Source organism: Onychostoma macrolepis, chromosome 11 (assembly GCF_012432095.1).
Source record: "Onychostoma macrolepis isolate SWU-2019 chromosome 11, ASM1243209v1, whole genome shotgun sequence".
Taxonomy (NCBI): domain Eukaryota; kingdom Metazoa; phylum Chordata; class Actinopteri; order Cypriniformes; family Cyprinidae; genus Onychostoma; species Onychostoma macrolepis.
The window spans coordinates 6,983,082-7,006,770 of NC_081165.1; the positions used below are offsets into that span (position 1 = coordinate 6,983,082).

The 23,689-nt window shown below is 39.6% G+C and overlaps 2 protein-coding genes across 5 annotated transcripts in view; one reads left to right on the forward strand and one right to left on the reverse strand.

Annotated features, from left to right (window-relative positions):
- atg7 (ATG7 autophagy related 7 homolog (S. cerevisiae)) overlaps window positions 1-5,327 on the forward strand; it is a 96,915-nt gene extending 91,588 nt beyond the window's left edge. The window contains exon 20 of the mRNA XM_058791243.1: window positions 4,856-5,327. Within this exon, the coding sequence (XP_058647226.1) occupies window positions 4,856-4,888 (33 nt within the window). The 3' untranslated portion in view covers window positions 4,889-5,327. The remainder of the gene's footprint in view (window positions 1-4,855) is intronic.
- Window positions 5,328-5,847: 520 nt separating this feature from the next.
- The window catches only part of vgll4b (vestigial-like family member 4b), a 37,449-nt gene continuing 19,607 nt past the window's right edge, over window positions 5,848-23,689 (reverse strand). For all 4 annotated transcript variants that reach the window (XM_058791265.1, XM_058791264.1, XM_058791266.1 and 1 more), the window contains 4 exons: window positions 16,921-17,110; window positions 10,418-10,637; window positions 9,610-9,733; window positions 5,848-8,150 (listed from right to left, as the gene is read on the reverse strand). In XM_058791265.1, the coding sequence (XP_058647248.1) occupies window positions 7,906-8,150; window positions 9,610-9,733; window positions 10,418-10,637; window positions 16,921-17,110 (779 nt within the window). In that variant the 3' untranslated portion in view covers window positions 5,848-7,905. The remainder of the gene's footprint in view (window positions 8,151-9,609; window positions 9,734-10,417; window positions 10,638-16,920; window positions 17,111-23,689) is intronic.

A 23,689-nucleotide genomic window follows, 5' to 3' on the forward strand; every position in this document is an offset into this window, starting at 1 on the left:
TGATTTATAGTTATTTTAATACTTCAATATTTATTGATTTTATTTCAGTTAATGTTTATTTAATTCAAAGCAGGGTTATTAATGTTAACTAAAACTAATAAAACTTTTTTTTTTTACATTACATTTAGTCTTAGCAGATGCTTTTATCCAAAGCGACTCACAGATGAGGACAACAGAAGCAATCAAAATCAACAAAAGAGCAACGATACGCACGTGCTGTAACAAGTCTGTTAGCTTAACGCAGAACACGTAGCAAGGATTTGTTTTATTGTTTTTTTAAATAAGCCAGGATTAGGCCATAGTTCAATTAGGACATTTAAGTGATTTTTATAAACATGCCTTAGATAAAACATTACTGGTGTCCCTCTTGAGACAAAACAAAGGCACTGATGTATTTTAAGATCAATCAGTGCAAGATTCCTTCAGTTGAAACAGCTCAGATTTACACTTTAGTCTGGGACTAGGCTTAAACCCTGTCTGTGAAACCACGGGTGAGTGTCTAACAATGACAATCAAGAACATTATAACAAACCAGCAACACTAGAATAGTGTTTTAATAAATCAAAATTAACCTGAATTTAAAAACAAAAAACAATGCTGTAAAAATGTTGTTCACTGCTCGTGATTTATTATATTATACAATTTATTTAATACATTTATATTAAATGTGTAGAAATGGCACAAATCATGTTTTTAAGCTGTAAAAGCAACAGGGTGATGGAATGGCAGACTGAATGTAAAATAAGGCTGATTTCTGTGCTGTTTGTGGGCAGCGTCAGTGCCTTGTTCGCCTGCGCTGACGCTGTTATTGGAACAGCTGACAGAATGACCTCTGGGAGCCAATTTGCTTGACTCTGTATCTCATCTCAGACGAAAGCTCAGCCTGTTCCTTCCTGAGACACAAAGACAACAGAGCGCTTCATCTCCTCCGATCCACACACACTCGTCTCGGCAAACATTCACTGCCTGCGAGTGTGTTTCTGTGCACCGTATCCAGCCGCTCGACCGCTTACCGGCTGAGAAATACTTGCATTCTGTCATCATTTACTCACCCTCATGTCCTTCCAAACCTGTTTGATACCAAAATGGTTTGGTTACCATTGAAGAACAAAAAAAAGCTTATTTTCATTCATGCATTCATTTATTTTCATTTTGGAGTGAACTGTGACTGTAAAGAAATGAGCGTTCTGTCATCATTTACTGATCCATCATTTGTTCAGACCTGTATCATTTTCTTTGGAGCACAAAAGGAGTTTGCTCTTTTCTGTTCAGCTTAAATGAATAAAGCAGCGAAGCTTCAAAAAGGACACAAGGCAACAAAACTGTATGATAAAAATGCTATTCCTCTAGTCAAGTCCAGTTTATCACATGCTGGCCGTGTACTTGAGGGTTTGTATGAGACATTTTAACATCACTAAGAGCGCATGAAACTCTTGATATCAGTCATTTTAAAGACGTTTCATATCCTGAAGTTTCCCCGAGTGATGGCTGGTGTGGTTAGCATTCGGCTGTGTCCCTCATCCGCACACCTGCGTGTGTTAAACCTGAGCAGACACGTTCCTCCGGCTGGAACCAAGCCCTCCAGGACTCTGCTCTGCTGATGGAAAACCATCTGAAGTAGTCATGAAACTAAAGCGTTACTGTTGTAGTTAACCTGTGTAGTGTGCAGTGTTCTGGAATGAGCTGGTCGTGTTGAGAATGCTCATCCTGGCTTCAGTGAATATCATGTTTACACGTGTTGCAGACGAGGGCCAAGCAAACCCGTCGACTCGAGCCGCTAAAAACTTAAGAAACAAAGCTGCAGAGACGTACTTGTTCCCAAGACTGGATGAAATAAGATGGTTTCAGTGGGGACTCTAGTGTTGGTTAGAGTTTGTTTTTGTGATTTGAAACATGATTTTGTCGTGTTCATAAAGTGAGACGTATTCAACCACAGTAAACTGAGCTCTGTAGCATTTCATATTCTGAGCTCCTGGGATTGATGGTCTGTTGTGATACAGTGATAAACCCTCAGATCATCAGAGATCAGGATGAGTGTGTTTCTTCATCAGGTTTGTAGAAATGTGTCTCTGCATCAGTGTCTCAGCAATGGATGCTCTGCAGTGAATGGGTGCCGTCAGAATGAGAGTCTGATAAAAACATCACAATAATCCACAGCACTCCAGTCCATCAGTTACCATCTGGAGAAGACAAAAGCTGAAACACATCCAGCATTAAGATGTTTTTAATTCAAACAACGCTTCCTCCAGTGAAAAAGTGTTCTGGTCTGAATCAGGAGAGAAATCTGCAGATCAAGCAGCGTTTACAAGACAAAACAAACTAAACAAACAATAGTTACAAATTAATTTGTAGAGTGCATGATTATTATTCTTTTTTTTGTAGAATATTTATATATTCACTCAATTATCTACAAGATCATAACTCAGAATAATTATAGGAAAAAGAGCAATAGTTTTTGAGTCTAGCATGTTATAAATGCAGGGCACTGACTTAATAAACTTATATAATGTCACCTGCACATTTATGAATTTAGTCGAGAAAGAAGTTCAGTAGATTTATGTTTAGAAACTACAAAAATTGTTATAAATTATATATGAATATAATTTATATTCATTATAATTTATATAACAACAGGACATCTCATACGGTTTCATAGTTTATTTGTTGATGTGATTTTTCAGTGTGAATGCACAGATGGCTTGTGATTGTGTGAATGATGAATCTTCTGAGCTGAGATGCTGAAGGCTTCGGAGATTCATCTGAAATTGTTGTTATGTAATGACAGCTTTAATAATAAGTCAGCGCTGTCGGCAGGTTAATGTGAGATGCTGTGTTTACATGTCCGTTCTGCTGTTCTCTCAGTAATTACTGCAGAATGAAGAGACTGGCGCAGAGCGCTGTGCTTCATGAAGACAAACACAATCTCCTGTGGGACTGAGTGTTAGTTCGGCAGAATATTCTTTATAGTGTTGATCTGGCTCTCTCTCACACATGCTGTATATGTGTATATATATAACCCGAGGGCTTGTGTTGATGTGTGTAACATGTATGACATGCGGTCACACGCCCATGAGACGACTCTACAGCGCTGGTGTAATTGAACGATGCATGCACTGCACTGTTATTAAGATGATTCATGTGATTACAGCCCTGCTCCGCTGCGTTCACCTCTGCACCTTCCTGATCTTCATAGCCTTTCAGAGACTGCTTTACGACAATACAATACTTCTGGCCAGAGAGAGAGAGACGTGCAGTTCTTTTTCTCTGATGCAGCTGACAAAAGCTGGTTGTTTTCAACTTTATTTTCTATATCAAATTAATTCAACTGGATAATTGATTTGATCTATTAAAATAATTAGTCTTGATTCATTTTGTGATTCCAGAACTGCATGTTCTTCAGTAAAAACAATTGTTATTGGGGTTTCTTTAAGAAACTCAATTTGATAACATTTTATTCTCATTTATGAATTAATTTCTTCTTGTTGTTGTTGCTATATTTTACTGTATTAATATTTTACTATAATGGAAGATGGAATGCTGAGGGTCCTTGGTTTTAAACATTTGTGACCCTTGACCACAGAACCAGTCATAAAGGGTCCATGTTTATTTAAATTGAGATTTATACATCATCTGAAAGCTGAATTAATAAGCTTTCCATTGATTAGTATGATACATATCCATTTTGATTAGTAGACAAATATTGTCCTATCCTAACAAACCATACTAATCAAAAATGTTTAAAACATGACATTTTCTCTGAAACATTTTATTTTGTTGGCTCATGCGTATATTGTTGCAGTGCACATCGCATTTGAAACTAAAATAGCACCTACACTTAACCCGACTCATAATGTTAACAAAAGCAAATGTGTTGCTTTTGTCTTGCTTCTACGAGTTTTGAGCTCTTTTATCGTGACTCGTGTTTCGCAGAACTCATACACGAGTGCTTCACGTCACAAGTGTAATGCTGCACCGGGTGTGCTATCGAGCAAGTTTACTACATCAGAAAAGCTGATTATGTGATGCAAATGATGCACTATGGTAAAAGAGTTTTGAGCTTGTAACATAGTATTGTGTAAGGAACCGCACGAAAATAAGTCTTTATTAAATAATCGATAATATTTCCCAGTAATCGTGATTTGTGTGAAAAGGAACAAAAATAATTGTAAAAAGTTTTACTGCTACTAGTGTTCGTTTCATTCAGAAACTGCTGTGAATGTGTGTATAGCTGAATGTGGATGTGATATTACACTTATGCATTTACTGCATTTATGGGTTCTCTCAGAAATGTTACACAAGGCCGTGTTTTGCCAGTGGGTGAGATTGTTGATGATCTTTGGTGATAACCACACAGAGACTGACGGCACATGACACTTCTGAGTTTCACAGCAAGGTTTTATACGACTGAGGAGCTGCTGTGTGTTTGTGTGAAGTGAATTATCTGAGGGTCAGTAGAGTTTGCCCGTCGTCTTCACTTCAGCTCTCTTTACCTCTCGCTTATCTCTCCGGGGTTTTTGTTTTTTTGACTTGGCGCAGACTTCAAAGGGAAAAGGCTGCTGAAGTTGTTTTTTGTTCAGCTTTTATTAGCATGTCAATGACACAGAGCTTTTGACAGCCAGGTGTGCCGCAGAAGAAAGAGGCTCATCCGCCTCCGTCATGCAAACTCACTCGCGTCTGGCCTCTTTGTCTTCAGTCTCGGAGTTTAGTCTTCAAACATGCGTGTTGTGTGTAGGATCAGCGCTTGAAAAGAGTTTTGCATGTTGAGATGAACCGTCATCAGATGATAACGCTGCACAGTTTCACACTTCTGCTCTGTTTGAACAGCTTTCTGATCTCCTGTTCTTCTGTCCTGCAGATCTGGGACATGAGCGACGACGAGAGCATCTGAAGACACCGAATGAAGCTCCTCTAACTGGTGGCGATTTTCTCTTCTGTGCTCTTATATTGGTTTCTCAGACAGTGACCTCACTGCACAGTGACCCTTCATCATATACTTGTTGAAATATTTGTCGTAACCATTCACATGAAATCACATTATAGCTGTCAGAGCTTGTCTGTGTCGGGACAGACACCAGAAATAATAAACTGATGCTGCGATCCGCTCTAAACATCGTCCAGTGTTGATCTGTCTTAAAGAAATGTAAATCATTTATGCATCCTCATATTGTTAAAAAAACCCAAAGACTTGGTTCATCTTCAAAACACAAAAGAAGATATTCTGAAGAATGTTGGTAATCATACAGTCAACGCACTGTAACACTCTAGAAATGTGGCACTCTGAAATTTGCCATTTGTGCTCATAATAAACATGAAATATTCACAATCCATTCTGAAATGTCCTGTCATATTTGCTTGCTTTTTGGTCACTTAGGTCAAAGAGTTGTATCCACGTCCTAGAATCACAAGGTTAGAACTCAAGCTATTTCTCTGACGCTCGTGGTCTCAGTCTGTTGTAGGTAATGGGAGCATGAGGCCAGATGAAAGACTACGGCCTGGTTTCACAAACGGGGCTTCGCTTAACTCAGGACCAGGCCTTAGTTAAGATGTTGAAACAGCTTTTACAAAAATGCCTTAAGAAAACATTACAGGGGTGCATTTTGAGACAGACTAAAATGTATGCTTGAGCGGTCTCAACTGTGTCATTGTTCTGAGACTAGCTTAAGCCTCGTCTGTGAAAGCAGGGTTACGTTTCCTGGCACATACTCAGCGATGATAGAGCAGTGAAATCATTTCATTGTGTTCACAAATTGCAATTAACTCGTGGAATTACAGTAACTGACATTAAACCATTTTATTTTCCCAAATGTAATCAGTTGTTTTCACAAAGGATGAATCATGAGTCACGGCTGTGGTTTAAGAGCACTTTATTGTTCATTGAGGCTACTTAAAAGTACAAAACAATGGCCTGCCAAAAGTTTGTTTTATTCCAAGGAGAAACAAGGCCATGAAATGAGGGTATAATACAGATTTACAAATCATTAAGAAGTACACTCGAGGTGCAGCGAGAAGTGTTTTAAATGTTGGTTTGTGTCGTCGTTCTCCTGGAAGCGCACATCAAATAGAAAACCTCGTTGCTCGACTCTCCAGCGACGGTACTGGAGCGCAGTAAGTCACTGGGACTCGAGTCTGTTTGTTCAATTGTCTCCAGAGACAGTCGAAAGCCTCCGTTCAGAAGTGTGTCGAGACTCAGTAGCCTTCAGAAATAATACACAAGTGGCTGTTACACTAACGCAGTGTTCTCATAGAATAACTGTGTTCCTGCACTTTAACCTTAAACAGACAAAACCTACAAACAAAAAAGATCAACTTTTTTCTCAAAAAAAAAAAAGCATGATTACAATAAAGGACAAGGGAAAAATTAAATAACTACATATCATTAACAAATTAATTGTTCCTCAAAAAATACCTACGATTTTTTTCTCTGTACATTCGTTACGCACAGCGTAATGATGGTCTTATAGTTTCCTATATAAAAACTTTTTTTTTGTTTTTAAGTAAGTGATTTACCTACAGCATGTAGGGTAACGTGTGTCAAGCAAAAAGTGAGAAAGTGTCCTACCCAGTAGAGCGGTAGTGAAATGTGTGTGTGTGTGTGTGAGAGAGAGACGGACCTCAGAAATCCTCGAGGTCTCTTCGTGGTGAATACACGCAGAAAGAGCAGTCGTCGTGTTTGAATCCAGGGCCGATGGAATGTAAGGACGAGCTGGAGCGTCTCTAGTTAGTAGCTATACTGAACAAGACCTGCACGCCGTTCCCTATCGGAGGAATGTTTGTGATTCGGTACAGGCGAACCGCTTCGACAGCTGAACGCAGAATTAAGAGAAGATGAACAACAACAAACGCACTTGCGCACACACGAAACTAGCTCGACGTTTCCGGCAGATTGTCAACGCTACAGTTGACCTGTCCATAGCTGCGAATGCTCTTTTTTCAGTCATGCAAAGCGACAGCATCCTGTACCACGGATTAATAACATACAAAACCAACCGTTAATATATAGATGGCCTGTCCGGAGGCTGATTTCTCTTCTGTGTTCTATCTGGCAGCTACCACAATGAATATTGAATAGAAAATAATAATATGGAGTACAACTGTACCAGCAGTAAGTTTATCTAGGACTGTTACTGACAAAAATAAAATCAAATCTGAAGAAAAGGCTAAAAGTATTACGATTGAAATGTCTACACAATAATAGATACCAGCTATTTTAAAAACACATGCACTTATAAGCACTAGTTTACCCTTAAACCTTTAGTCTACTCTACTAAAACCACAGTGCCTGGGAAAAACCCATCCGAAACGAGAAGAATGCCCACGTCTGCCGCAGTCCAGTTGTGTCAGCGCCGTAGAGAAGCGAGAGCCCAAGCCACCCAAAACGGGTTCCCTCCCCTGACCAAGGTTTCCTGCGAAAGCCACGTGAACCGCACCACCTTCGAAACGTCTTCTGAACATCCCATCGACGCTACACTCGCATCCGTCCATCCATAGTGCAAAATCAGTCCAGGCCTTCCGTTTCAAGTATACACGTACAGATTCAACCGGGAGAGAGCGAGAAAGAAAGAGTGCGATGGAAGAATGGCTTCTGGGTAAAAGGTTTGCATCAGCGGTTTCTTTGGTATCTGAGGCAGATGGTTCGATAGTGTCTGGCTGATCTTTATCTCAAAAAACAAAGGGAAAAAACTAAAAATAAGGTATGGGCATCCCATAATGCAACAGCCAAGCTAAAAGTATACTAGCATACTTACAAACAAAAGAAAAGAATCAAAAGCACAACTGAAAGTTAAAGGAGCACCTCCTCGTCTTGTTCTTATGTACATAGCTATACGTCAGCTCTGCTAAAACATGCATGCTTTGAGAGTGAAGCGGCTGGAAGAAGAGGCGGGATGGGGTTCGCTGGTCCTCTGTTCAAGACACGAGGGAAGGGGAGTGATTGTGGTTGACCATGTGGCTGTTAGGAGAGGAGTCTGGGCTCGCCGAGGAGCTGCCCTTGGCCTTGATCTGCAGCCACTTCTCGCCCAGCGCCTTGGCGAAGTGGTCGTCCACCGAGCCGGTGATGGACACGGAGTTTGTCACGGGCTCGGGCTCCTTGTAGTTCTTGCCCAGGCTGCGGCGGAAATGCTCCTCGATGACGGGGTCGCAGGCCGTGTTTGCTGAGGGACACAGAAACACCGCTTAGCGCTTAATAAAATCACAGACACTGTCCACAGATAGAATCTGGGGTGTTTGCCCAGCACTGCATGCATTAAAATGTAAAATGTAACTACTTATCAGAAAACTGAACCGCTCGTATGTGTGTGTAATACTAACACTAAACGCCCTGCAGGGAGAGTCCAGACATTTCATTTCCCTAGCTAAGCTGGCTAGATCAGGAAAATCTGATTTCATAAGGTTTCAGTACTGTTATGGATGTGACACTTTGAAAGCCAAACACACTTTGTAACTCATTATGGTTGATTCAAGAAGAGAGAACGTGCGTTTAATATGCTCCCTATAGATACTTCAACAAAAAAAAAAAAAAAAAGTTGAGAACTTTATAGAGAGATAACTTAAGACATCAGATTTACAATGAAAGGATTCATTGATGCTTTCCAGTTCTGTAGGTTGACTTGTCTCTAGAAAAGTAATTAAATTCAAATTTGCCTAGCAGAAAATTCTCTGACGGGAACTGACTGTCCTCAGAAAAGCGTAGATGATATTTTCATCTTGCCTCTGTATAATGCATATTAGTGTTCATAAGAGCAGTGCTTCTTTGTTTACAGCGGTAACCAGGGAAACGCTGTATCACTGCTGTTCCATAAGCGCCACCTGCTGGCAGAGAGTGAATCTGCATTTTCATTCACCTCATCTGCTGTTTGTTTCATGCAGATATGTTTATGTAGTATAATTCATTTCTCAAAACTAAAGTCAGAGCATTCAGTTTTTGCTTCAAATCTGAAATAAGACGGTCTATTTTAGATTAAGAACTAAAATGTAGTGGTTGCCTCTGATTTTAAATGGAAATAGCACAGACAAAGCCTTTGTTTATATGAAGAGATTTATTTTGTTATTTGATTTGGGTGTTGTTTTAAAATTTCAATTTAGTTTTGTTATTTGGCATATTTCATTTTCACAAAGAAATGTGCAGCATTTTGTCTAAGTAACAATAAAAGGACACCTTCTCATTTATAATTAGTCTTAAATCTAAATAAAACCAAAAAAAAAAAGTGAGAATCATATTGTGAAATAAGCATCGTGAATTGTTACATCCCTACTAAAACGATTTTATGGTCCTTAAATCAAATGTCGAAACCTTGACATTGAGGGGTTTAATCTTGACTAATGTTGTCAACATTCAATTATATGAACAATTATAAAACCTAAATAATTAGACCACCCTCTAGAAATGTTCTGAACGATGTCACTTCCTGCATGTCACAATTGCTCCATTTCTTCTACTGGTAATATGATTACACAAAATCACGTTTCACGTTAACTTAATTTACTGAACATCTAACAGTTCCCTCTGCAGAGAACATGGCATCTTTATTAAGTGAATTCATTAAGGGAAAAAAAGTCATTGGACATCAATCTGTAGCCCATCCGTGGACAGTGAGGGTAGTTTGTACTTACAGTTGGAGGGTCTGCGGTAGCTTGAAGTCAGGCCGGGTGAGCAGCCGTTGTGAGACACGGTGCAGTGGGTGAGGTTACAGTTACGGTTGTTCGCTGGGGCACATGTGATCACAGAGGGACGATTCTGCACACACACACACACACACACACACACACACACGTATGAGATGAGCAGCAGAGCAAGTGTCCGAACAAACAAACACAAAAACAACTACAAAAAAAAAGTGCTTTTAGATTTCTCTACACTGTAGACACCTGCTGTTCATGAGCTGAATTAATAAAGTCTTCTGTTCTCATCAGTGGATAGTTGACTTTTCTTGGAAACTGAAATGTAGCTCAACATGGTTTCAGGGCAGTTTTTGGCCCAGCAAGATTCATACCAACGCATAACTCTTATTATACATGTTTTGATGAGTAACAAAGACTCTAAACATCAATATCTAGACAAAGCCAAACATACTTTAGCATTTATTTACATGAAGGAAAAAGGTACAAAGCTTTCTGCTTCCTTTAAAGGGAGAGTTTACCTAAAAATGAAAATTATTTACTCAGCCTCATGTTTGACGACTCATGTTGACTGATTTTTTCTGTGGAGCATAAAAAATGTTTTGAAGAATGTTAATGACCAAACAGTTCCGTTCCCATTGACTTCTATTATATGGACAACAAATACAAGAGGCCAAAAAACACTGTTGGGTTGCCAGCATTATTCAAAACATCTTTTTGTGTTCTGCATAAGAAAGAGTCACAGGTCATGCAAGTTTAAAACGACATGAGGCTGAGCAAATGATGGCAGTGCTGGAGTTACCTGCTGGCGCTCGACGGGGCTGACAGTGGGCGAGATGGCGACAGTGCGGGTGGCGTCCATGTTTTTGGTCAGTGCGAGAGGCTGGTCCATGGCCAGGCTGGGCATGTGGGCGTACAGGTGACCACCAACAAGACTCATCGGGGAGGCGCCGATGCGCTCTATGGGGCTGCGGCTGCGATCCCGGGGGTCCTTGCGGTAGTCCCCATTGGCAGGCTTGCCTCTGCAAGACAAACAAAGGAGGGATTGTACTGAGGCCCACGTCCAGCGGCACAAACAAGCAGAGCTATTAATGCTGCATTCAGCAGGCCTGGCAAGAACGTACACCTCCCGCGAGCAGTCGATGACTCGATAAGAGTGGATTGGACAGAGTCCCCGTCGCTTACATTCAAGCGTTTGTTTAGTGCGTAGTAGGGCTAGGCAATAATGGCAAAAACATAAATCTCAATTTTTTTCGTTTGACCGATTCTTGATTTTTAACTAGTCAACTTGAAAATGTTACTACAACATGATTCAAGAAACTTTTTCTTTATTAACCCTCTAGTTAAGAAAATTCTACATGAAGCTGTCAACATGATGTAAATGTTAAACAAATCACTTGTTAAATACCTTTGCAGGAAAGACGCATGGACTACAACTACAAACTTGTATTATTTCTGAACATATGTATGACAAGTTTGTACAAGTCAAGGTAATTCAAATTCAAAATAAAAGGTATAACAGCAGTAGACTATTAACTATAAATGTTCTATAACAACAACAGCAGCTTTCAGTCTGTCACCATGATGCAAACGTGAAATATCAAACATACAGTAGTAGTTCTTTGCAGGTATTTTATTCAACTGTGCTGCTTTTACATTGTTTTTCTATGTAAACATGGAAGTATTTGACTGTTGCGCTCATGTCTCTTGCATGAAACGACTTTCTAAAAACACGCCGCTCAAGTTAAAAGAAGTTAACTCCCATCTTCTTGCATTTTTTCCTATTCCACTGCCCACGTTACATCTTTGTTAACACACAAGCGCATTCTTGGCACCTAACGATTTATGTATGGTCCTTCACAGAGCGCGTCACACATGAGCAGTTAATCACGTGACATGCGATTGGATCATTCTTTTCTCTTTACTGTTATCATTAGCATATTGTCAAAGTGACTAATTGTAACGTTTGATAATATTTCGATTCCAAATCAAGATTGCTCGATTTATAAAAAAATTAATAAAATCGTGGCAAAACATTAAATTCGATTTAACTGATAAAATCTGAAAAATCACCCAGCCCTACTGCATAGCAACGGCTGCTCCATAATCTCAACTGTTCTAAAGCAAGTTTTGTTCTACTTCTTCAAATCTCGTCTCCAGCTCTGTATTAGCTCAGATGGCTCGCTACAAAAGGCCCTTTCCCAGTACCGACCTCCTTTCCTGTTTTTCTTTTCCCTCTTAAAAGAATAGACACACATGCAGCAAAGCCCAGAAGCACTATTCCACCCTTCCGGAACGATCAGTCTCCTGTTGCCAGCAGAGCGGAGGCCCAGCGAGGGGCCAAGTGCACTATTCAAAAGGCTTCATCTGTGCTTCACAGGAAGAGAACTTAATACCCTTCACCGGGCACACAAGAGAGCTCTAATCAGGTATTTGAAGGAAATGCTTTCAGCGCAGAATTCGTAACCTCAGTTTGGTGACCGTGCTCCACCTTCGTGGAGGACAAACGCTGGAGATTTTGTCGGGTCTCCGTTGTGTGGGCTGCTATCCTTGAAATTGCCCGTTACTTGGCAACGCAATTGGCGAGCGAAGCATCTGCAAGTAAACTGTTACGTCTACCGGAAATTACTGTCCTCGCAATAACTAATGGAAAGCTGTGGAGGGAAATCTGTCTTACTGTCAGAAGCTACTCCTTCACAGTCCCTTCCTCCTCAGCGAGATCCGCTTTCACTGTAATACATACACCGTGTACACATATGTCTAACTGACCTCAAGAAGTTGAGATAGCATGTTGACAGCACCACTGTAGGCCTGAAAGGTTACACTGTGACATTAGAATCAGGGTTCCCACACCTTGGTTAACTACAAATTCAAGGACCTTTCAAGGACTTTCCAGGTCCAATACCCTCAAATTCAAGGACTTAATGTGGGGACACATTTCAAGTGAGAGCAATGGTTACATCGCGTCACCTTGTAAGATATATTGTTACAGTTTTCATGTGTCAAACAACTATGCAAAAAAGCATTTTTTTTCTTTTGCATTTATTTTTGGCCATATGACAGAAATCTGATATTTGTCGTATTTCTGTTTTGCATAAAATTGAATAATATTTGGTACATACTATACTGTATTCCAAAATGATCTGATATTAACTTTTGCATGGATTTTATTGAAAAGAGCTTAGGCTCATGTAAGTTTTAAGATATATGAATATGCTTAAGTTTTTCTTGCCTCATGGCTTTACATTATCTTAACAAGCAAAGCAATTCAACATTACATCCTTTGGCTCTCTGGCAAGCCATTCTTTGTAATCTTCTTTGGTGAGCCACATATCTTGAAACTTGCATTTTCCAGTCATCACGTTTCAGCCTATTTTTGCAGTGTTTCACGGTGTGTCTGTGAAACGTTGAGGTACCATCGTAGTAGTTTCGTGTGAACGTCATGGCAACGGACAACACAAAGCACCTCACGTGGGAAACACTTAACGTAACGCATAAATGTAACGTAAATCAAGCAAGCTAGTATGCACAGTGTTGGCGAAATAACACATTAGCGGACCGGAGGGAATAATATGGAATTTTCAAGCACCTGTTTCCATGTTTGTTTATTTTCAAAAACTTTCCAGGGCCTTGAAAATTTTAAATCAGATTCACAAACTTTCAAGGATTTCAAGGATCCGTGGGAACCCTGTAGAATGTGTCAAACAATGGAAACGCCGCTGTAAATGTGCACAGCTATCAGGAGGACTACTTTACATTACTACATGAGAGAGAAAAGAAACACTGAGCTACTCAAAATAAAACAGGTCACTTAAATTTTTGACCGTCTTGGAAATATCTTTATGCTCCACAAAACAATTTACAGCAAATTATATAAGGTTACATTTATCAAATTTTCACAAGAAAACCCAGTCATTTGAATAAGAATCTATGCTACATCACTGTGCAGACCAACAGAAAGCTGCTTTGTTTGCAAATGACTCCTGTACTTCATACACTGCCACACTATTTACAAGACAAGCTTTCTACCAAAGTTTTGCTGCCGTGAACACACATTTACACCATAATACAAGGACACAAAGTTGTGTATGGTTTAGGCATCATATAATAGCAGTAAGATCAGCTCAATAAGGAGCACAATAACATTCATAAAAACCTGCTAAAAGCCTCTTCACCCAAGATCCTTTGAAAAGAAACAGCAATGAGGCCCTTTGATGAGATCTTTCAGTTCCTGCTGCTCCTCTCTGATGTGAGCTAAATGCTCTGGCAACAATCCACCAGTGCTTTCAAGACTCTTGCTCCAAGAAGAAATGCATTTTCCCATTAGAACACGAAGCTTTCGTGCATTTTGATGAAGCCACGCATCAATCCAAACATCACTGAACAGTCAAAACATACGATACAGGAATAAACGTACACAAAAACAGAAGCAAACGCTTTAACATCACTTTTAATACGATTTTAGAATTTCCTCTTAAAAGCCAAACAGTTAACTTTTACGCTTACTTCAATAAAGTCTGCTCCAAACTCCACTGAAGTGATGTGAACTCTGCTAGACTCACTTCAGTCACAGATGCAGGCCAATAAAACCGGGGACATTTTATCATAATTGCATTTCACAGCCGTGCAGGAAAACCTCACGATTCCACCACAGATCTTGGCAGGAAGATTTCTCTCTTATTTCTCCTTTAAGTCACTGGAAGCTCGCCCACAAAGATACAGGAAACATCTGGGAGAAATCAAAGCGAGGAAGGCAGAACCACAGGATACAAGCAGTCCATTCTCTGGAAATGTTCACGCTGCTCACTATTAGCCATATTTCTAGCATTCTTATTACAAATCAGCCAACAAGCTTTATTAATAGCACAATACTGTTTAACTATACTGTTACATTTCTTAAATGACTTCATTAACTTCCCATTTGTAAATATTAAATGTGGTTACTAAAGCAACTAGAACATTTTGGCACGTTGCTTATTTTTGGCTCAGATTAAGAATAAGCAGCCAAAAAGGTAAATGGCAGTTTGAGAGTTGGATCCATAAGCACTGCGTGTAATCGGTTCAAAGTGCCTGGCTAACTTCAGACCTCACTGCTTTGACAAATTATAATCCAAACACCAATGAGCCAGTCATGTGTTTGTTTATATATAAAAGTTAGCAGAAAAACATTATTTTATAAACCCTAACCACGCTGGCACAGCCTGCGCATGACTCTCCGTTTGGCTGGCCACGGATGCATGAGAAAGACCGAGTCTCCAAGTTCCCAGCAGAACACAAGCTGCCGTCGATCGCTCTGAAATACACTTTCTACAGGAACACGGTCATAAAACCCCTCGGCACTGGGTGAAATCTAGGTGAACACATGGATCAAGCCTGTTGCATTTCTGATCTGCAAAACTTTAAAAGAAAGATCAGTCATTTAGTACACAAGAGGGACTCTTATTTTGTTGTAGACGTCTACAGTGGGGCATCTCCGGTGGGACAGGCCGGAGCAAGCTTCCAGAACGCAGTGGGCTGACCGGATAAGAGGCCCTTTGTTTTCATGGCAGCAGTGAAAACAAGAAAATGTCCCCCACCCTGACACGAAGCCCACTCCACAACAATATGTCTCCCTGAGTTTCCAGTTGTACTAGCCTTACGAGGAAGTTTTAACTATACTTCAAACCGTTTAGTCTGGCAAAAGAGACCAGAATTAAACCGTACAATAACCTAACATGTGGACAAACCCCTTTCAGATCAAAAACAAGCTTAACATGAAACATAACCGTATACACTCTCTGTGCATTTCTAACAACAGAGGGCCAGAAATGCTGAAAACAGAAGATTATAGTGAGGAGAGGCACAGGAAGCGAGGTTTCCCAGCCCCCACTCCTTCATTCCCTTCTATAGAGAAACACCCTCATGGAAACCTGAGCCGCGGTGTCCGGTGTCAGCCGCAAACTCCCCACAAAAACAGTCAAGAGCGCCTCATTCACCTCCACCCGATGAAAATCACATGTCCTGGAGCAATACAGAGGCACACCAACAACTCAGTCCTCAGAGTTCAAATGTAAATGTACTCCTGCTCTTGAAAAACAAGGAAACATTTTGCAAAAACTTTCCGAAACTCCAGGCCTGTGTGTAGTAAGAGTTTTAAAGGTTGAAAAACTAAAGAGAGATGAAATGTGGTATAAAAACATCAACACAAACCAATGTCTTCTGTTTGACCATTGTGTTAGCTTTAACTCTTACATTTTGGCATTTTAAAACTTAAAATACTATAAAAAAAATAAATTAAAAAAAAGTAATTTTTATTTACTCTAATTGTAAACAATTATATTCCACGTTTGTTTCTGCTGAGGTTTACTAATGATCAGTAATTTAATAGTTTACCAGTAATTCTTAAAACAAGTGTGAACTCAACGATACAACTGCTCACACAATCCAATCCATTTGCACTAAACAAACATTTTGAAATTGTATTAAAAAAAAAAAAAGCTAAAGCATATTCTGTACGTCAACTAGCAAAATGGCACATGAGGGAGATCTGGCATTAGTAAACTCAGAAGAGATGGTGCAAAACAAGTGTTAACGCAGTGTAGGTTATGAAAAGGGCACTTGCTGTTATGAAACTGCAATCTGTTCAGATCCTGCTAGTGCTAAACCTTTCAACTGGCAACAAGCTCTGACAGGTTGCCAAGATGAAGATGAGGATCAAATAGTGTTTATGTATCTGAGAGCGAGAACATTGCAAAAGTAAATGCGTTCAAAGTTTAAAACAGCCTGTGCTGTTAAAGAAGCGCACACTGATGTCAAAGCCCCGAACACAGATCAAATCAAGCTCGTTGGGCTGAGAAGCCCATTCTGTTGTTCACACTGGCTCCTGCACTGGTCCTAATTTACCAAGCAAATTGCAGGTCATAAATTATCCTGGGCTGCTCTGCCTCACACCAGTGTGGCTTTTCCTCACTGAAGAGCAGATCCGGTGTCTGGCGAATGAACGCTGCTCTTCCAATCGGGGCTGGAATGCAGGGAATGCTCTGCCACGAGGGCATGGCCAGGCGCTGTGAACGGCCCATGTGCTCCGGCTCCGACTGCCAGAATCTCAGGAATTCCAGCCCTCGCTCTTCAGCACATTCCCAAGCATTCCCCACGTTCTTTCTGCAGGAATGCCGCCCGCACGGCCCTAACTTCAGCTGAGTACGAGGCTTTCTAAACAGCACCTGACTGCCAAAGATTCGGTGGAGAGACGACAAGCTGTGAGCGTCTGTCAGTGCATCAGATGCATCCAAAACCAGACACGTGATGTTAATCGGATCCACTTACAACTGTGCAGCAAACAGCCGGCTCATCTTGGCCACATGCTCGCTGTTACAGTCGATGTCGTCGTCTGCTTGGTCCCCGCTGTGCTTCCTCTTGCTGGGGCTGATGGGAGGAGGGCCCGTCCTGTGATTGCTGACTGCAGAGGACAGGGACATGGCCGGCATTCTGGACTCGCCTCTCAGAGCAGCCTCACCTACAGCAAACACAAGAGAACGGCATTAACACAGATGAGCACTATCACCCGCTTCAGGAGAGTGTGCTTTTACAGGCTGTGTGAGAAATGTACAGAAAGATTTAGAATAAGGTCAAGTCATCATCTGAAATACAAAATGAAAAACACAAAAACTGCAGATCTGCTGAACTACTGGCATAATGAATCGAGTGAGCAGACAAGGAAGAATCGACTCGACACACACACACACACACACACACACAGACACACAAATCAAATACAAAGCTCAAGAGAATAGAACAGGACACAGAAGTGAACATATCTGCTGCAAATCTGTCTAGTAAACAACACTTTTTTAAAAAAATAAAAATAAAATCTGCTTCTGATACTTTCTAAATATGTTGCTTACAAACAGTTGGTCATTTAGCCAGGTTTCACTTTCATTTCTACCAACAAGCTTGCAGGGGTTAAAGCAAAAGAAAACCCTGAGCCTGAACTTTTTCCCGGGGGCGGGGGGAGGGGGCAGCACATGCAAAGCATGCAATGACTGTTGCAACTTAAACATTTGAAAGGATACTATGGCAAAGTTATTGCTTTCCTTATTCAAACTGATTTTTTTTTTTTTCATGGTTGACCTGAAGAATGAAAGCTATATCATACATTTGGAAAATGATGAGCTATATCACTGCTTATCAACACTAGGGGTGTGACAATATACTTAGATCTGAGACAAAATACAGATAATTGATTCACTAGAACGAGACAATTTGAATGCTATTTTTAAGAAATTTTCATTGACAAAATATTTGTCTTTTAACTACAAAAAGTAAAATACAGTTTTATTTTGAAATCTTTATTAATTTATTTTGAAAATAATTATGGCTGCAACTAATGATTATTTTGGTAAATCAAGTAATCTACTGATTATTCTGACAATTGAGTAATCTGATATTTTTATTAACAAACAGACCTAAGTGAAAACCAGGCTGTAGTATGATTATTTATATATAAACTAACGATGAGGCAATAATAATTGGCTCAAATAAAATATCAAAACCAAGTAATTACATGGTTTTATTGAACAACAGTTAAAATAGGCTACATAATGTAATATGCCTATACATATGAACATAACCAATTTAAGTAAATTATGTATTATAACAAATACCTGCAGAGGGCGCCAATGGCCTGGTGACGTTTCGCTTTACATCGTGATTAAACGATGTTTTAATCCAATAAATTTTAATATTTGGCCACATGCAGAAACTTTTATTTTGAAATCGTGATGTACAACATGGCATTTAGACATAGGTTGACATATTCTCCTGTGTTGGCAAAGGTTTATAAATTATTTACGTTACAAATCTAGTGAGATAATGCACATTGTTTTCCAAGCTTGAACTCTAAGCAATTCTCACAGCATATACAGAGGAAGAGTTTAGCCCCTTTCACACATACTGTCTTTACTGGTAAATTACCGGAATAATTACCATTAAGAGATCATATGTGAACAGGACCTTTTCAAAAAGCCCAGTAAATTTGTTCTGGCAATCATATCGTTCTTATGGAGATGACATGATTACTCTGAGCGGTTTACAAAGCTCCGCTGCTTTTTAATGAGTTTTTTCATGTAAATATGCGCTAGATGGGCCTCGCAGCTTTTTGTATCTAAAAACACAAGTAAACATCAATGGATTTGTTGTCTCACTCATTTGGTGCTGCCTGACTAGTTTTAAATGACATGTTAATTAATTGCACTGAATTACAACATATGCATTGAAGATATACACACACACACACATATATACAAAAAAAAAAAAACCTTCAGCTCTCAAGATATCAGTACTGGCCATGAAAACCCACACCAGTCGACCACTGCATTATTACACATGAAAGCTCCTCATCAATGCAGGCCACTTCTTTGATCTTGATATTCAGAACATAAAAACCATCACATCACAGAGAGAAGAACTGCAGCAATCACAAACTCACTCATCAGCCCTTGTTTTGACTTTCTTCTCTTTTAAGAACACTTGACTGGTATCTTACCTCCACATCAAAGCAGAAAAAGCATTAGACTGATGCAGGAAAGCATTTCAAATATGTAGTGCACTGCATTGATACACTGACATGGCAAAGTCTCAATACTTGCATTGTAAACGCAATCAATCTCTGCCTTTGCAATCAAACGAGTCGCAAGAATCTGCAGAAGTAATGCACTGAAGCGTCATTACGACACAGAACTGTAAGATTCCTCTCAGTACAGTACAAGGGCACTGGGTGCATTTACAGACGCTGTGTAGGAGTTAGGCCGGAAAATTACAACTGGCACGCTCTCTCCAATGGGACTTTCCACTTGGGATGAGGTTAACTAAGCCTGAGAAACTTTATAAGATCCATTTATTGAGCCAGACCTGGATTTCTGCACTGGTGCAGTTATTTACAGAGTAAAATGATAAATAGAGATGGTAAAAAATAACCAGGCCAGGTGTCTCTCCCACACTCGAGCCTCATAAAATAAGCCATGCACACATTTACTCGACTTCAGCCTCAAGTAAAGCAATGATGGAGCTTACGAGGTACTTCCCAAAACAAGTGGCCTATTTTCCTGACTGGCATGTTTCAGCTCGTCTGACCGCGCTCCATGGCAACGGCGATGACATCATTGTTTTTGGCAGGGCTGGAGCAGCTAATAGAGAAAAGGCTGCAGCACACAGTAAACGTCCACACGATAACCTATCTGTGATAGTCTCCAGAGAGCGATGAGGAGATGTGGGATGAAAGTTATTGGCCATTCATTCGTTATCAGTGAGGAATCCTGTACAGAGACAGGTGTCGAATGCCGTGTTTCCCAGAGAAACAGCGACACTACACTCTTCCTGATCAAACACACCTCATTCAGCTCAAATGAGCTCAGACTCCAGGACCTGAAACGGACGGGTCAGAGAAGACAGACATCCAAAATGTGAACTGCTGGCGTGCATCCAGGAACAGGGTTGGGAAACGCTGAACGACACTCTGCTTTTAACAAACATTAACAGGGCAAGGTGTTGTCAAAAGCAATATTTGAACAGGATTGGTGAAATGAATAGTTTTAGATGATGTGATTAGAGGAGGTCTTCAGTATCTACAGGTGATTGCTGAATTTTATTGACATTAGGGTTGTGCCGATGGACGATAGTATCATGTATCGACAATAGTCAGAGATATCGCCTGTGGCATTGCCTTTGACGATAGCAAGACGATTATTATTATTAGCATAGTAATTGTATCTAATTTTAATATCAGGGCTTATTTGTTGCGTTGTATTTATTTTTCAGCATTGCGCGTTATAACTAATCACACACGATTATGCTAAGCTTATGAATGTAACGGCCAATCAGAGGCGTTCAGATCACTGAAACAGCCGAGTTGCGTTGTTCAGCGCGCGCTGACTGAATTCTGACTCGAGAATTCTCTCATCATAAACAACAAAATGCAGATGTATGTGCGATGCAAGTATAAGAGATTTATCATTTTACAGTGTAGATTCCCTAATTATAACGGGAGTGTTTTTAAAGTGTGCTAGGATGAGCTTGTGATGAGATCTTTGGTAATGTAAATGTTCTTTGCTCGTTTTCTGTAGCTGCTTTTTGAATAACCAAGAAAATGTAAGCATTATAATTAGTAACTTATGATATTTCTATTAATTTGTTATGTTAAAGACAAATTCAGTCATATTAAAAACATTAGGCTGCTTTTAGCCTTACACTGGAATTGGTTCACTTTCCAGCAATGAAACTAAGTACATAGCTAAAACATTAAATAGCCTAAATTAGCACGATAATATTGTGTATTGGTGATCTCACAGGCTGGTAATAGGACGATATGAAAATTGAGCATATCGCCCAACACTAATTGACATCCAATTTAACCTACATCAATGAGGAGAAAAGAGTATAACAAGAACAGTGATCTAGAAAATGGCTTTGAAACCTGAGAAACAATTACTGTCCAAATAGTGCTTGAGCAGCTTTACAGTATTATAGGACATTTCCACACTAAGTTTGACCACTGTTGAGCCAAATCAATCTCTTTTGCCTTTGCATGGCAGCATTGACGGATGCATAAATCCATAATGCTGACCAAAACTATATATGTTTAACTGTAATTTATTTGTGTGATCAAAGCTGGATTTTCAGCATCATTACTCCAGTCTTCAGTGTCACATGATCCTTCAGAAATCATTCTAATATGCTGATTTGCTGCTCAACAAACATTTCAACATTGGTGATCATCAGAAAACATCTGTGCTGCTGAATATATTTGTGGAAACTCTGACATTTTGTGAATAGAAAGTTCAAAAGAACATCAATTTCATTAAATAGAAATCTTCTGCAACATTATCAGTGTCTTTACTGTGACTTTTGATAAATTGTATGTCTCCTGGCTAGATAAAATAATGTATTATTAGTTTAATAATAATAATAATAATAATAATCTGATGCCAAATTTATCACCTGAGAATGGCATATACATAATGCTTGTGATTTGGTGAAATGCAAAGATTGTATGCAATCTCTCAATCATTACAAATGTCAAATAGATAAATGTTGTAAGCAGCTAGTGTTTCTGTATTTGACTGGTCAAAAATCTAATCAGGGAAAAGGCTTGTAGCTATTTAAAAAAAGCACAGAAGCTCCCTTCACACAGATATTTTGGAAAATTTCTGGGAGAGCTGCATGCTTTTGTTCATTCATACTGCCATGGTTTTCCCATGTTCAGCATTTCATTCACACACACACACACACACACACAGAGGCAGGTCTGTGAGATCACGTACTACAGATACTCAGATTGCATTGTCCTCCTGCATCACAGCACAACTCAACTTACAGTTCATTTTGTCATCTGTGTAAATGGTGATTAGCTTCATGGTCGCGGATTCTCTCTCATCCAGAACTATTGTTATTTCTTCGTTTTTGTCTTCATCAGTAAACAAATGTTCTCCTTCTCCTGGCCAAATAGCCACACAATAACTATCATCATTTACACATACTTATTGTGAACAATCGCAGGAATGTTCAATTTTCCAGCACTTCAGCTTGTGTTCACACAGAAGAACCAAAGACCAGAGCTAATGTAGCTAAACATTCCTGACTCCAGACAAGACTCGACGTCTCAGAAGACGCTCGCGTTAATTGATTTGTTCTAAAGTTACATTGTGATAAGTATTATAACTCAAAGGGGACTGAAATCAAAGTTTGTTTATGAAACACTAATTTACCCATCTTCCTCAGGGAAAATGTATCTAGCATGACTTCCTCTCAGCAGAACTTCTGCTTGACACGCAGACACCATTCACACATGAACACCTGAAGAAAAGTCATCAACTGGAGAGCGATGCTTCCTTCAGCCTACTTGTTGAATTTCACACTTCAGCGAGTCTGTATTTTCTGAGACATTTAAAGCGGGTTAAAACCTCACGGCAACCTTTGTTGGGAACTGCAGGAGCCATAAAAGATGACTATCAGCGTTAGAAGAGATGTAGCCAATGTTTGATCTACTGAAAGACAGTCATTATGAGCATAAGCGATCAAAGTCTGCCCCTACTACTGGAGACTTCAAACGTCAAGCCAGAACGGGATTGAGTTACAAATGTGAGCCCACCTACATTCACAGAACATCAAAATAACACACAGCCTCTGATGCAAATTACACTTTTGCAACTTCTTGGCAAATGTGCAGTAAAAGAAACAAACCCCCAATTTTATATTTGCAGAACAATGGCCTTTTTGCTTCAGCGTCTGAAATCTGATCTTCCGTGGGCATGCACACAGAGAGGGAACTCTGTCTCTCCTGAAGCAGAGAGGAGACTGCTGCTGAACAGGTACGGCTTCAGTGGGGGTCTTATCTTTCTGTTGCCAGCAGCTGTTTTTAGCCTTTGTTCAGCAGGAAAGATGACAGTCAGCGTTTCAGGCCTGCTTCAATTAGAGCTCAGCTGGCGAGCAGAAGAGCGGAGCATGCCACGCTTTCCTCCTGAACACGCCAGATACCTGCAATCACGACAAACACGCTCGCCACGAAACCCAAATGATACAGTCACTCAATGACATAGTAGAAATATTCATCTGGTGAGGCACAGCGATCTATTTTTGTACAAGTAGTTATAAAAAAAAAAAACTATTATCAAAATATTTATTTATTTTTCCCTCAGGATTTCTTGAAAGTTTAAAAAAAAGAACAGCATTTATTCAAAATAGAAATATTTTCTAATAATACAAGTCTTTACTACCACTTTTTAACAAATTAACATCGTTGCTGAATAAAACTTAATTTGTTTCAGGAAAAAAGAAAAAAGTACTGACTTCATATACATATAGCTACATATTAAAGCAGCAAAAACTGTTTTCCAACATTGATAATAAATCAGCATATTAGAATCATTTCTGAAGGATCATGTGACACTGAAGACTGGAGTAATGATGCTGAAAATTTAGCTGTGATAACAGAAATAAATGACATTTCAACATATATTCACACAGAAAACATTTGTTTGTTTTATCTTAAATGCAGCCTTGAGAATAAAAAAAAACATTAAAAATTACTGCCATTCAAATG